General features: G+C 39.6%; 1 protein-coding gene across 1 annotated transcript in view; it reads right to left on the reverse strand.

Moving 5' to 3' along the window:
* Positions 1–10,253: 10,253 nt before the first annotated feature.
* The window catches only part of MAN1A1 (mannosidase alpha class 1A member 1), a 140,109-nt gene continuing 135,189 nt past the window's right edge, over positions 10,254–15,173 (reverse strand). The window contains exons 11-12 of the mRNA XM_054628676.2: positions 14,424–14,539; positions 10,254–13,773 (exon numbers count right to left, since the gene is read on the reverse strand). Coding sequence (XP_054484651.2) covers positions 13,647–13,773; positions 14,424–14,539 — 243 coding nt within the window. The 3' untranslated portion in view covers positions 10,254–13,646. The remainder of the gene's footprint in view (positions 13,774–14,423; positions 14,540–15,173) is intronic.

The raw sequence follows: 15,173 nt of genomic DNA on the forward strand, positions 1-15,173 counted from the left end.
TGGGGAAAAGCATTTTTGGGATGGAAAGGGATGTGAGGGACACAGCCACATGCTGTGATGTGATGGTGGGGCCAGGTGAATGTGTAAAGCAGCTGTCTGTGTTTCTTTGCTGCAAATAAGATTAGTTTTTAGATAGGTTCACTTTGTGCTGGGAGCCAGAGCAGCTCCCTAGAATTTAGAGAAGTCATTTGAGCCGAGTTCAGGAAGACTCAATAATTGTGCCCTTAGGTTCTGAAGAGCAAGAAATGTTTTGAAATAATTATTCCCAGCGGAAGCTGTAATGAGGTTAGGTTAGACACGATGAATAATTCTAATTCCTTACTGTGTAATGACACAATTTAAAATAGCATTTCAGACATGGGCCTCCCAGGTAACTGGGTTAGATCAGTAATCTCCTGCTCTGATAGAAACTCTTCTACTCATTCCTCAGTGTTGTCTCTTTTTTGTGACTGACTGAACATAGGCTTTCTGGATTTCAGTACAGCAATCTGAATATCTTATTTATTCATCTTATATATTGCAACCATATTAATTAAGCAATAAAATGCTCCAGACAACTTGTTGTTGGGATTATTTATATACCGTGTGTGTTAAAGGGGGGGGAGAGGAATTAGTGGCTCCATCCTGAGAGGTGACTAAATGCTAGAGGAAGCAATTTGAGGCTTTTTATAGCCTTGAATATAGAGCCTATATATTCTCCCTGTGACTGTACATACACACAAGATGATTATTTGAGGGCAAGGTAGAATACAGTTTTCAATATATATATTTTGGTTGTGGGAGAAAAACAACATCCTTGAAAGTGATTCAGGGGAGGAAGATCCTTTTGAGCAGCTGTATCCAATGTTAGACAGAGTAACTGCTGCACCCTACCATATTGTCACCCTGGTGGCTGAAAATTTTTTGTCTTACCAATGAAGTCTCCTTCCTCCAGGTAGTCTCTGAAGGGAAATTGATAAAATAGCATTCTCGTGCAAGAGAAAAGTTGTGTATAAACTTTACAACACAGAAAATAACAGGTTGTCCACAGCAGTGAGGAAGTCTATGCTCTTAATTACCATAATATACATGTAGGGCTCCCAGCAGGACTGAGTCTTCCTCATACAAACTGCTTTTATCTGCCTTCTGTCCTCTCAAGCATTATTCTGCTACTGCTGCTCATGGACCCTGAACCCAGGCCATGAGAGACTTTAGGTCCCACCTACTTCTCCCAGCTGTACTCAGGCATCAGTTCCTCACTGCTCTGCAGGGACTGGCTGGTACATAGGATTAGGAAGCCTAAAACTATGAAGAAAAGCTCAGGTGGTAATGGTTCATCCTTCTCCAAGGGAAAACAATTGGGAAGCAGTGAAGGCACGTGGAGCACAGATGCAGTTGTCTCAGTAAATTACCCAGGCATGAGGGCCTGACTCAATTGTTAGCTGCTTGGGAGAGCTGTGGTGTCTCTCAAATGTGAATCCAGCTTCAACACAAGCAGAGTTTATTTCTTTCCTTCTGGAAGACATTGTGGAACCATCTCTGCTAAACTTGAAGGCAGTGCAAGGGTTGTACATTGAGCTCTTTTCATGTGGAGAAAGAAAATGACTTTCATGTTGCCTCTGTTACCCCAAGTATCCAGGCAAGTACCTGTTGATGAACTCCCTCCTCTCTTTCCTGCTCTTGAGTTCTGTTTGTCAAGTTTGCTTGTATAGACAAAGTTCATCTGTGTCCTGCACGCCACAGCTCTGCAATAGCAGCAGGCCTGGCCAGGCAGGGAAGCCATGATGTGACCTCTCCTGTGCTACCCTGGAGGCAAACCCAGTGCCCTCCTCGGGCTCTGCAGTTTGCTGCCCAAGGCTGCACATCAGTTGTATGGCAGTGTGAGGAGTGGCACATCTTCTGCTTGGGAAGGCAATGTGTTCCTTGGCAGGCTCCCCAGAAGGCTCATCTAGATTTGTATCTGTTTGTCCTCTCTGTACTAATCACCTTGTGGTTAGTGCAGATGCCTGGCATAGTCTCCTTAGCAGGGTCAGAGAGGGCAAGTTTCAGATCTCCTTATTCCTCTGTTTGCCTTGGTTTTCTCAGCTTCACAGGGGAGATAACAGCAGCACTGAGACAGCCAAATATTTGCTTGTATGAGTACATATCTTAATTAGCAGAGTCCTTTGAAAAACTGACTGTGGCAAGTGCTCCAACAGCAAAGAGGAATCCTTCGTGCTATAAAAAGCCTGGAATTGTTTCCTCAAGCCTTTAGTCACCTCTCAGGATGGAGATACTAATTTCCCTTCCTCCCCCTTTAACACACATAGTATGTAAATAATCCTAACAACAAGCAGTCTGGAGCATTTTATTGCTTAATTAATATGGTTTCAATATTCTGAATAAATAAGATCACATTCAGATTGTGAGCACAGTAAAGTTAAGGGGATATGATCCAAGAAGGAGTTTCAAATCCCTTCACATCTGTTCCTCTATTTTGTTGGATTAATTTTATGTTCTAAATTAAATTATTCTTATGAATTTGTTGCCTCTGATGTTCTGCCCTCCTCCCCCCCATTTTTTTCATCACCTGTCTGCTCAACACCTTTCCTGCTCTCTCGCACAGGGAAATAAAAGCCACTTGACAGCCCAGCTGGCTGAGCAGGTCTGTGCTGCTCCTCTCCATCCCTTGTGGGGCTGCTGAGTGTGATGGGTTTGGAAAGCTCTGGACTTATTAGTCTCTGTTTTCAGATGAATGCAGGCTTTCCAACTGGCATTCATTTTTACTTTGATCCAGGTTTTAATTGAAAACTTGGGAATTCTAAATCCATTGAACTGTAGTAGACTAACTTTTTAGTAAAAGATCCTTTTCTTCCCCTCTTACCTGCCCTTAAATAAAACTCAAAAAAAAAAAAAAAAAAAAGCCAAACAACTCCCAGGGCCTTGCTTATTTCTGTTTAGCGAAGGAGAAAAAATTGTTAAGTATTCATCTTCTTTATACAGTTCTTACAAGGATTTTTTAAAACTTTTGGCTACAGAAACTCTGATGTGACTATAGTTTCCAAGTTATTAAAGAAGGTCAAAAACAGCCTGAAAAAGGTTACAAGACTGGGTAAACAAGAAAAACCTCATAGGCATAAGAGATGCTTATTTGGTAATAAAGCCTTCATTTTCATTTTGTTAAATTATACACTGCCAATGGAGGGAGTCTTCTCAGGCTAGGAGAAGGACCTGGCACATTTTGGGCATTGCCTCAAGGGAAAAATAACTTGGTTGCAGGTATAGATGCTAAGGAGCTACTTGTTCTCTTTGGCTTAAAGAAGAATCTTTGCTCAAAGGTTCTTCCTCGCAGACCTCACCTTGCACAGCACAACCTGCTGATTTCCTTGCTGCTGCCTCCAAAATACTGCAGCTCCTGCTGGGGTGCAGCTGCCTCCCCACCCCTGCCTGATGCCCCTCTTGCTGAGAGCAGTGCTGCTGGGAGTTACTGATGTCTGACTGTGTGCTTCCTATTTTCCCTGAAGTGAGCAGCTCCATGTTCCCAGCTGATTTACCACCACCATCACATTTACTGGGATCAAAAGCTGCCATAAATCCCCTCTCCTTTTTCTTAACGTTGTATTTTTACAGTGTGTGATTGTTAGTGGAACTGGAGTAATTTATCTCTGGTAAAAAATTGTCAGAAATCAACCTGACAGGTTAGAAGAGGTACAAACCCACATGGCCAGACTAAATTGCCATTTAGAAATGGATTATGGTTAGAAATCTAATATTTTTTCCAGGAGTGTTGTCAGGCCATGACCATTTACCTGCTGTCCTGTCTCATTGTGCATAGTGGAAGATGAAGACCGGTGTCTCCTGGTATCCCTTTTAGTAAATCTTTGCACCAATTTATTTAGGGTTATTCTTGCCCTCTTGTATTGCAGATTCCTGATTGCACCGAACTGCTCGTGGAGCAATCTGAATGGTGTGTGACTTTTCCTCCTGCCCTCACAGGGAATGCAAAGAAAGGATGCAGGAGGTGTTCTAAGTCAGCTCCCACATGTTGAGGGACATGTGCTGGGCTTGTTGCTTCATGGTCTGACTCCTGAAACCTTTTCCCATTTAAAGCATATTAGCCACAGTCTCTCCACTTCTAATTTGTAAAAAATTATTGCTTGTTTTTACTACTTACACTCATCTCTTCTCTAGCAATAAAAGAAACAGCAACTTAATGCAAAGTAAATCATACCTGATTTATGCTTGTATAAACAGCATGTATCTCTTCACGTGCAGGTAAACGGAATTATAAAGACATTTGTGAATAAAATTTTGAGAAATGAGAGAGTTCACTAGTAACTCATTTACAGTGACAGGAGATGAATAGAGGTAATTTAGTCTCATAAAAGTAAAATTGGCTCATGTCTTACATGGGGATGGGAAAAAGATTATTGTTCAGCAGCTGGAAAGCTGAGTGGAGCTGAGAATTGGCAGCTGTGCTGAGGGGGTTTGACTGCCTGGCTCTGTAACCTCGGGTGAGTCATTTAGCGTGCGTGGTGTACACGCTGCCTCCTGTAAATACAGATCTAATTCTTGGCTAGTTTGTAGAGGGGTTTGCTCTCCCCAGGTGAGGCACCAGAAAATAGGACTCTGGAGGGGTGCTGCTCTATTGCTATGTTTGAATAAGAGCATTGCCTCCTCTCCTTCTCCTGTGGCTGATATATTTGTTCCAAGTGTATTTCAGTCTTCACATCTTTCCTGGGGACAGAGGGGAAAGTAATCTTGAAAGAAAAGCAAATATCCTTTGGTTTTAAAGTTATATAGTAATAAGATGAAAAGATTCGGGCGTGTGGGAGTAGGCATTATGAGACTTAGATGAAATACATCATCTTCTACCTCGGTGGACAAATAAGCTGGACTGAAAGCACAAATGAAATGTGCTTGAGAACTTCCTTCCAGGACTGTTACTAGTGAAAATGTTGTGAAAATCCCTGAGTTAAAGGATGGTCAGGACTCTGCTCTGTGCTGTGGGCTGAACGGCAGCTCCCTCTCCGGGTTTAGAGGTTGCCTGAAATGAGAGACTTGGGCACGGATGAGTGGGATGTAAAAATAAATTTAAAAAAGGCATGAAAAGAGGTAAAGATATTGCATTGCTAAGTTTTTGGAGAACCTTGGAACCTTGTTCTTCCACTGTGGAGGAGGACAGCAGGGGTGGGGTGTGTTTTATTTTTGAAGGTGGAGCAAGAGAAGAGTTCTGGATTGTCTCTGAGATGGCCTCTGGCTTTCAAAGGTTCAAATAAGTTCTTTATAAAAATCTATGGGACTAGCAAAAATGCATTGGTTCTGCAGTGTGGGTAACGTTTGTTTATTGATGTCAACGGATTAAACCCCACAAAATGTCCATTTTTGCCTAACCTGGTCACTTTCAGCATTTTTAGGCTCTTAAGAAATCTAAGCAAGGAGACTGGCTCATTTCTACTGTTTTGTTTCCTAAGAAGTGTTTGTATCAGTCTTTTTGAAGCTGAGCTATTATAATAGGAAATGGAGTTTCTAAACCTTGCATTATCAGTAATTAATATAATGATTATGTTTCTCTTTTCATTTTTGTGGGCTTTCTGGTTCCTCTGAGTGGTGATGATGTGCAGGCTGCCCTTTCTTAATGAATTTTTTTGCACATTATGGCTGGTAACTGGAGACAGAAAAATACTTTGTGCCTCTTTATAACATTCCCCTAAATTACTCTGAAGATGCTGCTGTCTCAGTACTACCACACATGGTACTTCTGGGCTTTTAATCAGCTCATCATGCTGCAGATCTGTGAATACTCTTGTTTACAACAATTTGGGGCTCTTGGCTAAACACTACAAGCAGCTTCAGCCTAGGGCTTGCTAAAGTCCCCAGTGATCACTCAAGCCCAAGTGCTAATCCTTCTGCTTTGCAGCCTGGGCTGGGATTTGCCACCAGGATTTAAAAAAAAGCCAATTCAAATATAGGAAGCTGTACAAATGCTTGAGGTCTGGTTAGGCAGGGGAGAGCTGTGTGAGTTCAGGGAAATCTCCAGCTCTCCTAACCTTTAAAGGTCTGTGGGTATCTCTGGGTGATTTACTTGAAGAATGCCTCTAGATTCCCCCCTCCAAGTGAACGTGCAAATCCAGTGAGGGGTTCAAGCGAATGTGAAATGTAGAAGCTAAGGACAGTGAGTTTATAACCCAAGAAAGAGCAGCTATGCACAAATAATTGCAACTTTTCCTGGTGTTGTGGTTTAACCCCAGGCAGCTGCTCCCTCATTCCCCCACCAGCAGGATTGGGGAGAGAACTGGAAGAGTGAAAACCAGAAAACTCATGGTTGAGATAAAGACAGGGAAAGCAAAAGCTGCACACACAAGCAAAGCAAAACAAGGAATTAATTCAGTGTTTCCCATGGGCAGGCAGGTGTTCAGCCATCCAGCAGCCTCCTGTGCTGTGGGGAAGCACAGAGATGCATAGATACACCATGATGAGGGATGGGAATTTTGGAGTTGTGAGAGGACAGAAAATCATCTTGCAGTGCAGGGTAATAATTGGGTAATGTTTTGAATTTTTTAAATTTCTGGTTGTAGTAAATGTTTTCAAAGTCAGTGCCCCTGCAGATGCAGAACAGGCACACTACAGTTTCCCTCTGTAGCCTGTCTGCTCTGTGAGCTCCAGTCCTTGAAAGGAAGCGCCATTTTTCAATTCTTGGCCTGTCTGAAGATGATGCTTTTGAAGTGCCCAAATTGTGATTCCTACCCATTATCTCTGATTCCTTCTCCTCCTCCATTCTGAAGTACCTTACTGTTCTCATGGATCATCTTGTCTAATGCAGTAGTTCCTGTTTATAAGTTATGTCATTGTCCCTTTGCCATCTTCCTTTCAACCCAATGCTTTCAGTGACCTATTTTGCCTTACTCTTTTCACTGCTGATCTCCCTACGCCCTTTTCATGTTTGAATAATTGCCCAGTGACTTAGATTTACCTTATCTCATATTGTAAAAATTTTCAGGAAGAGAATGTGTCTACATAACTTGCTTTACTTTTATGGCACTACAGAGTAGAAATGGTTGTTATTAATAATGCACACCAGAATGGCCTCTTATTTGACAAGTGTACTTTTATTTTAACATATAATATTTATGTCATGCTTGCTAGTTGTCAGCATATTTCATAAAATTAATGGAGTCCCACAAAATGGGAACTCGCTACTGTGTCTGGCTGTAAAATTTTTGCTGGGAAGTGGAAAGAGGCTGCAGGATTTTGTATGCAAAATATGAAAGCTGAAGATTTGGCTTTGTGTGTATTTGGCAGCCAGTGTTGGAAACAGAGTGATATATGTGATGTATTAAAACATTTTAGAATGATAGAGAAAAGAAAGCTTCAAATTTTGTTGAAGCTATTCAAGTTAAGACATGTAGACTTTCATTAAAGAAGCCAAGCAACAGCTGAATTGAAGTCACTGATTTGTTTTCACTGTGAAAAAACAAGTCTGAGTGATAAGAAGATGGAGAGTTTGCTTAGTGAGAATAGATTCATACATGATGTTTATTGTCTAAACCATATTTGAGAACCTGATAATTGGTAGGATATTAAAAAATAAAAGAAAGAAAAGAGAAACATAACATGTCTGCTGCCTTTCCCTCAAGTGTTCCTTAAGCTGTGTCCCCTCCACAAGTCTCCATGTAAAATTCAATGGAACTGTTTTCTCTGAGTGAAAAATTGACTTTGATTAAATGAACAATTTTGCCACTGAGTTAAATGGAGCTGGTTCTCTCGCTGTACAAGTTATTTTTAGAAAGAAAAATGTTCATTGATGCAAGAAATTTCTCCCTGTTAGCCCATTCCTGGTGACACCACGGATATAAAGACGGAAGATTGCCCAAGCAGGTTTCAGCCGTGACCAGCCAATTAAAAAATGTTCATATACTTCGGTGTGACACTGTTGCCTCCTTGTTTTTTGCTTTGGAACAGAAAGAAGTGAGAATTAGATCCTGAGAACTATATTATAGTCTATCAAATCCTATGGCAGAAGTGGGTAGTTGTAAGGTTTGCTTAGATCTGTAAATATATCTTAGTATAAAACCCAAATAGAGTCTGAATGTTCTCTCATTTTTTTAGTGAGAAATGTTCAGGTTTGGGATTAAAGTAAGATGTGGACAATAGTATTTTTCCTGGACAAGATTGTTACAGTATGTTAAAACCACATTGCCAATTGGCTTTTTTTCTTTAATTAACTTTTTTTTTTAACAACTTTTATTAACTTGAGGTGCTCAAGACTAATAATAGCTCTGAGCTACTTTGATTGATGATGTGAAAGCAACCCACAACTGGAATGAAGACATAAAATATTAATAATGACAGGGGTTCTGTAAAATGTCAGCACAAGAATGGTAAAAGGCAAACAACCTTCCACAACTTGGCCACAAAGTGTGCACAGAGTTTGGAGAGCCCGTGAAAGTTTAACAGGGGCTTCCAATAGGAGGGTTTATTATGGTGAGTTTACAGGGTGAGTTAGAGCTGGTGCAGACAGAGGAGCAGGTACCTGAGACATGAGGCTTTGGAATAATGCTGAGTGCTAACAGCCTGCTGGGCTCTAGCTGGGTTCTGCAGATGTGGGACTTGTTCCCTCCACCACTCTGAGCATGTATGAATGCATAAACCCAGGAGAGAGCAAAACCCTGTGGTTTACCACTTGTTGCAGTATTCAGTGTCACAGACATATTTTCTGAAAAATCCTTTTGCTAGGATTTGCTAGGATTTTTTCTCCTGAGAAGCTGAGAGGCCTCAGAAAGGAAATGTAAACAATAATTATCTGCTGCTGTGGAATGTGGCTGATGCATCTTTGATTGGTCTCATGGGGTTGTTTTTACTTGGTGACCAATCACAGGTCCAGCTGTGTCAGACTCTCTGGTCAGTCACAAGATTTTATTATTCATTCCATTCCTTTCCTTTCTAGCCTTCTGATGTCTCCTTTCTCTTTCTTCAGTATAGTTTTAGTATATCATTTTTAATATAATATAATATCATAAAATAATAAATCAGCCTTCTGAAACATGGAGTCAAGATTCTCTCTTCCCTTGTTGGGGTTGCCTGCAAATTCCATATATTCAGAGCGGAACTCTTGAATCTCAGTGACCATTTCCTGGGTTTGGCAGTTTGCTTTTCAATGTGTAATCTCTCCTCCTGCATTTGAGCTCAACTAGGACAGACTAATCCCAAGATTAAGGCGGATCAGAGGAAGGGCTGTTTCCATAGCAGATGCTGCCGTGTGAGTGCTGAGTTCCTCTTGTGATAGAGCAAGGCCATAGGGCAATGCAAATGGGGCAAATCCTGTTTGTCTTGACTAATTGTCAACTCAGCTCTAGTTCCCTTTCCCCCTGCAGAAAACAAACCACACCAAGCATCCAATTAAGGAGAGTGAATTGGTTGAAATTCTAACCCAGGCTTGTGTTTACATCTCTTCTGAATCCCAGTCTGCAGGAAGGTTTGCATTAGTTTATGTTTGCCTTTGTCTAGTCCTGGGGCCAGCTGCAGGAGGGCACTGTCTCCTGACTGCCCCAAGGACTTCACTGTGTAGCTGAAACTGCTGCAAAAAATCTCAGAGCTGCCCTCAAAAATGATTTAAGCAGGTCTAATGAGTAAGTCTTTTGACAGAAATTGATACTACTGAGACTGTTCTGTAAAACCACAGCAGTTTATTTCAGTATCATCTTGGGAGGAGGCTTTCTACTAAACAGAGAAAACAGGGTTATCCAGGAGGTGTAGCTGTTATTTCAATATTTAGATTGGAAATCTTAATGTCCTTCTGAAACAAAATATAGTTACAGTTCCTATGACAACTGTTTCCCTCTCCTCTGGAGCACGGGCTAACGACAGGATTTCATTACATGGTCATGTAACACTGGGCACTGTGACAGCCTTGTCATCTCCACTGCGCTGTTGGCTCCTAAATGGCATTTAGCTTTGCCCACTTGTGTTGTGCAGAGCATGAATTGTAGTGACTGACCTTCACTGTGCTTATTGCCTGCCACCTCCCACTTCCCAGCTTCCCTCTTTTCATTAGCAGGCTCGTTTTCTACCAAAGTACATTTGGTATGCTGAATTTTATTGACAAAAAAATCCTAGAAACTTATTTCAGTGGTAGAAATTCTATACACTGACATTAATTAAGAACAGCATCTTAACAAGTACACGGAGTACTGACAAAAAAATTGGTGAGTACAGCAGCTAAACCAGAATTGCAGCAGATTCCTATAGTTACTTCTGGCAACACACGTAAGAAAAACTATAACCAGTTGAACAGATATATTAAAAGACTTTATTCACAATAGAGAAATTTTTACAAATATAAGTTCTTAAAAATTAAGCATCTTGATCTATTATGTATTCCATAATTTCAGTTTATATAAAGATGAAAAGACTAAATGGAATATGTACAAATCAAAACCAATTTAAATACATGATAGAAATGGATATGTATGAAGTTACCATAGAAACAGTGAGCTATTGGGCATTGCAAAAATCTGTGTATAACCAACACATATGCAATATTTATCTCACAAACAATCAAAAATTTTTTTTTTCCCCTGTGACACAATGTTGGTGCCATTTAAAGGGATCTACCTCTTGGGATCCAACATATGTAGATTTAAATGCATTATTATGCTACAAAGAAGTGGAAGAAGTGTAGGCAGTACGTTTATGTAAAGATAATGTGTCCGTGTCACTGTCTTCTCCCCCCTGCCACCTCCCCCAATAATGAGCAATTTCTTTTGCCCTTATGAATGACTGGGAACACAAAGTCACCATCACTAGCCACTTCCATGAAGTGAGTTAAGTGAATGGGAATTAAAATGCATGTTACCTTACTGATCTAACAAGCAGTGGTAAATATGAACTGTTCAAAAATGATTGGTCTAACTTTGGTGTTTTGGGGTTATTTAAAAACAAAAAGAAAAGTTGATATATTCTCAGTTTATGAAAAGTTTTTTTCTTACAGCTGGCAGATCTACACGTTGTACAATCTTCTCGTCTACTTACATTACTTTACAAAAAGTACAGTATAGTGCAGTTTGTACATACAACCTGAATACCAATACCACATCAAATTTGTGCTCTTTCAGATCGTCCTAACTCCCACGCTAAGGAAAATTCCACGCTATGAAATGTCCATTTTACAAGGAAACAACCATGATGCTTATATTTAAGTACATAAGACCCAATGCACATAGAGCTGTGTGACTGGAGCCTGCTTTTGAAACGTGGAGAAGACCTGTCTGGTTCTCTGCTCTTCCCTTCAGCTTGCTAAGTACCAGCAACATCACCATAGACAGCTGGGGGAAGCAAACCTTGGTTAAGAAAACCATGTAGAAAGTGGCTTAGAAGACACACTTCTCAAAGACTGTTTCTGTCTGAGCTTTTGTAGTTATTTAACTGAGATGAGGTCTAAAGCAGCACATACATGTGAGAGGCAGTAGCAGCAGGTGACCCACTAAGCATAACTAAGAAAAAAAATTATTATTACATGTTAAAAAGAGAGGAAATATTTTGGTTTTATTCCACAGCTATGGTGATTCAGGGGATGGAAAAAAATCTCCTTTATAAATACTATTTATAAAGAAATACAATGAAGTATAGTCCTCCAGTGGTACAAATTCTGGACAATCAAAAGCAGCAGAATTTCTGATTTTCAACAGAGGAGAGAGTCAAGAACTCATCCTTGCTTGGCTGGGTTCAGAAATCTGCTGTGCCATGAGGGAATCCATGCTTTAAAAAAGAAGATAAAAATTTAAAAATACAATGGAGCACAAAGTTTTGAGCTGCTGTGCCTGGCTCTGTGTGAGCAGGCTTTACCTGCACATCCATTTCTATCCATTCTCCCTGGGTGCTGGGAGGCCCAGGCTCACCAAGGTGCCCCAATAACTCTCATACAGGACTGGCCAGCTCTGCCAAGCCTGTGCTGGAGCATGAGTGGATCCTTGCCTTGTCCCCTACACCAGTGTCTTTGGCAGCTTGTGGGGCATGTGCCATCTCCTCAGTCAGCAGGGGAGGCAACAGGCAGTGCTGTCCTTGCAGACTTGAGGGCAAGCTCTAGCTGCTATATATAAAAGTGTAATTAGTTATTTTTGGCTTCTACCTAAGAAAACCTCCACTGCAGACCTCTATCAGCATAGAAAAAATGCACTCTAAAGCTTAAACAAATGTGTTCCCTCAGCTGTGATTAGCAATGCTGGACATGTGAGCTATCTTACTAAATACCATTCAAGAAGGTTACTCTTCAGAACCAGGTTTGTTCCACTGCAGTCCAATCAATGAATAATGTTCTTTCTCAGAATGGGAAGCCAGGTGTTTCCTACCTGAAACGTATGGAAGTCATCCCATCACTAAATGAAAACAGGTAGACTTAAAAATCATGTAAACCACTTCAAACCAAGTAGAAACAGGAATTAATTGTGCCTCATTTCTTTTTACCTTTGGTGATGCCACAGAGCAAACATTTTTGGCAAAGCTGTTACCTTTCTTAATAAGCCAGGCCTCTACTCGAAGGAATATTTTTTAAGCCCATTGCATTTCTGTTACTTAAGACAAGGCAGTGTTGTCAGAAAGTTTTAGTTCAATGCAGGATAACTTCCTCTCTGAATGACTTCTTTTGAGGAGGCAGGTTTTCTTCAAGGCATCTGAACACCCATCTTCATTCATACAGATTCATCAAACTGCTTTGTGACAATTAACCACCAAGCCTGGTGGCAAGTCTGGACCTACCTAAATCTTGGCAAAAGTAACAGGAAAACAAACAGACTGTATCTGATATAATCTGAACTTGCAGGAAAATGTTGTTGAGTGGATTTTTTTTTTTGCCAACCAACCAAATGAAAGCTACTGGACTAAATATATAAAGAAGGTTAATAGTCCCTTTCTTAATATGAAATGATTACCTTATTTTACTCCATAGTAGCTTGACTAAAGACATAAGAATAACACCACCTAGAAAAGGGAGGAAACAATTTATTCTATTACAATATTCTAATCAAAACCTGAAAAACTAAGGTCTGCTAACTAATGTGCTAAATCCATAGAAACTAGTTTAATCTAACTTCAACTTATACTGCAGTTTCAGAGTTGGGTCTGCATGAGATGAAAGTACCCCTATGTCGACTTCATTGACAGTGAAATACATCAGATACTCCAGCAAGTAATGATAGACCCGCATAAGAAGAGGCTGTCACAGTCACAAGATTTGTCCTGGATGACACACAAAACAAACTAACATAGAACATAAAAAAAGAAAAAGAAAAAGCTCTTTATACTTAATTCAATATGGCTTTTTGCAACATGGCAAAATATTACAGCTTAAAGCATACATCTCCTCACAGAGGAGAGAAGAATTTTGCAGTCAAATTAAAAGCATAACAGGAAACAAGTAACATGCAGACCTTCTGCTTTTTTTGGCCAAAATGACACTGCAGCCTAACAGAATCTGGGAAGATACCCTATTTCACTTCTAAGAAGGTATTAATCTGAATTAGAGGATTAAGGTTTTATCATAATTAATAGGGTACATTCATAAAAATTTACTGTTAAAGAAAACAGACTGCAAAACACTTGATTAAAAAATTTAACTTAGGAATTTAAAACCAAATCATGTGCCCTAGTCCTGGAAATGTAAGGAATGAAACAAAGTATAAATTAATCTTCATCTATTTCTGGTTTTCTTCTTTATTCCCATCATCTTTGTGAAGAACAGGGAGAGGATGAGCCTCTGTGTTGAAGACCCAGTGTTCAAATGGAAGAAGATCATCTTCAGAAAACAGCAAATATAGGTACCTGGCAAGAAAAAAAAAAGCAGGAAATGAGACCACATCAGGGAAGTCATTTTCAGGAAAACACATAATAATTCATATTTAATTTACTTGAGTATTAAACTTCCTGTTGAGATGGCATGACTGATTTTTTCTTTCACAGCAAAAAAAAACCTCCAGAGCAGAAGAGATCAAGACAAAAGTTTAATCTCATAAAAAATTTAGGAGATCTTGATAGATAATGAAAGCATTTGATTTTTTCTTGTAACAGGCCCTGCATGCTTTCCGTGGAAGTTGTTTTGTCTTCTTTTTCTAAAGTTTTAAAATGAAAATATGCAATATAAGCCTATTATGTTCTCTGCCTAGTCAATTTGTTTCATTAGTGCTGGCATATATAATTAGATCCTATCAAAGACAAGAGAAGCAATGTCTCAAAAACTATCAAGTACCTTTATCAGAAGTAAAGATAATTTGCAGAAGTCAGGGAATTTAGTTTATTGACAAAAACTGGGAAAAAAAAATGCAATTTTGCCTCCTGTCACCTAAGAAGAGCTCTGCTATTTCACTCAGATTTTGTTACATGAGAGTGTCAAGGGTACTAATGATAAATACTTATCTGTAAAGATGATACACAGAACTACTTCACATTAATGAAAGTCAACTTTCTCAACTTACTTGAGTGTCTCTGAAAGGAAGAAACTTTGCTGCACATCATCATGGCTTTCATGATTGTTATAAACATCTCTAAGGCCAGAATAGCCACCGTCGACTCTGCAGTGTTTTTCCAGTGCCTGAAACAGACAAGAGAAGACCCAAATCAGTGGGATTAACAAAATTAATAATATGCCAGTTTTTCTGTTTGGCAATAAAACTAGCAAAAAACAATTGCCACAATTCTTCTGATAAAGAGGTGAAAACTTCATAAAAGTCCAGACAGAAAACTCTTTTAAAAAAAGACATAGGCATACCGGTCTAATTTAATATTCAGGAAGAGAAGCAAAATAATGAATGAATAAAAAGTGAACAAAAACCAGCTTTCAGAAGGAAAGATGTATTGATATAAGGATTTAAAAACATATGGATTTTCACTTATATTCTTTTTCCTCTTTTTAATAGGAGTAACGATAGCCTTTCTCTCCCAATCTCTCAGCCTTTGGAAATTGTGTTACCTATACCTTTTGTGGTCATATTTTGGTACTTAAAATGATTGTGACATAATCGAACACCATACTAAAGATCAGTCTTTTCCTTACCTCCTGCAAATCCCTTCAAAAAAAGGAAAGGCAACTCTTCATTTTCTGTGTAAGTTATATGGCTTCTCTTAGCAATTACTGAATTTTTCAATGGGAAACCACTGATATTGGGCTCTGAGTGAATTTTTCTTGTTCAGCAGTCATATTTTTCTTTGCTACCTCTCTGAAAAAG

This window comes from Agelaius phoeniceus, chromosome 3 (genome assembly GCF_051311805.1).
Source record: "Agelaius phoeniceus isolate bAgePho1 chromosome 3, bAgePho1.hap1, whole genome shotgun sequence".
NCBI lineage: Eukaryota > Metazoa > Chordata > Aves > Passeriformes > Icteridae > Agelaius > Agelaius phoeniceus.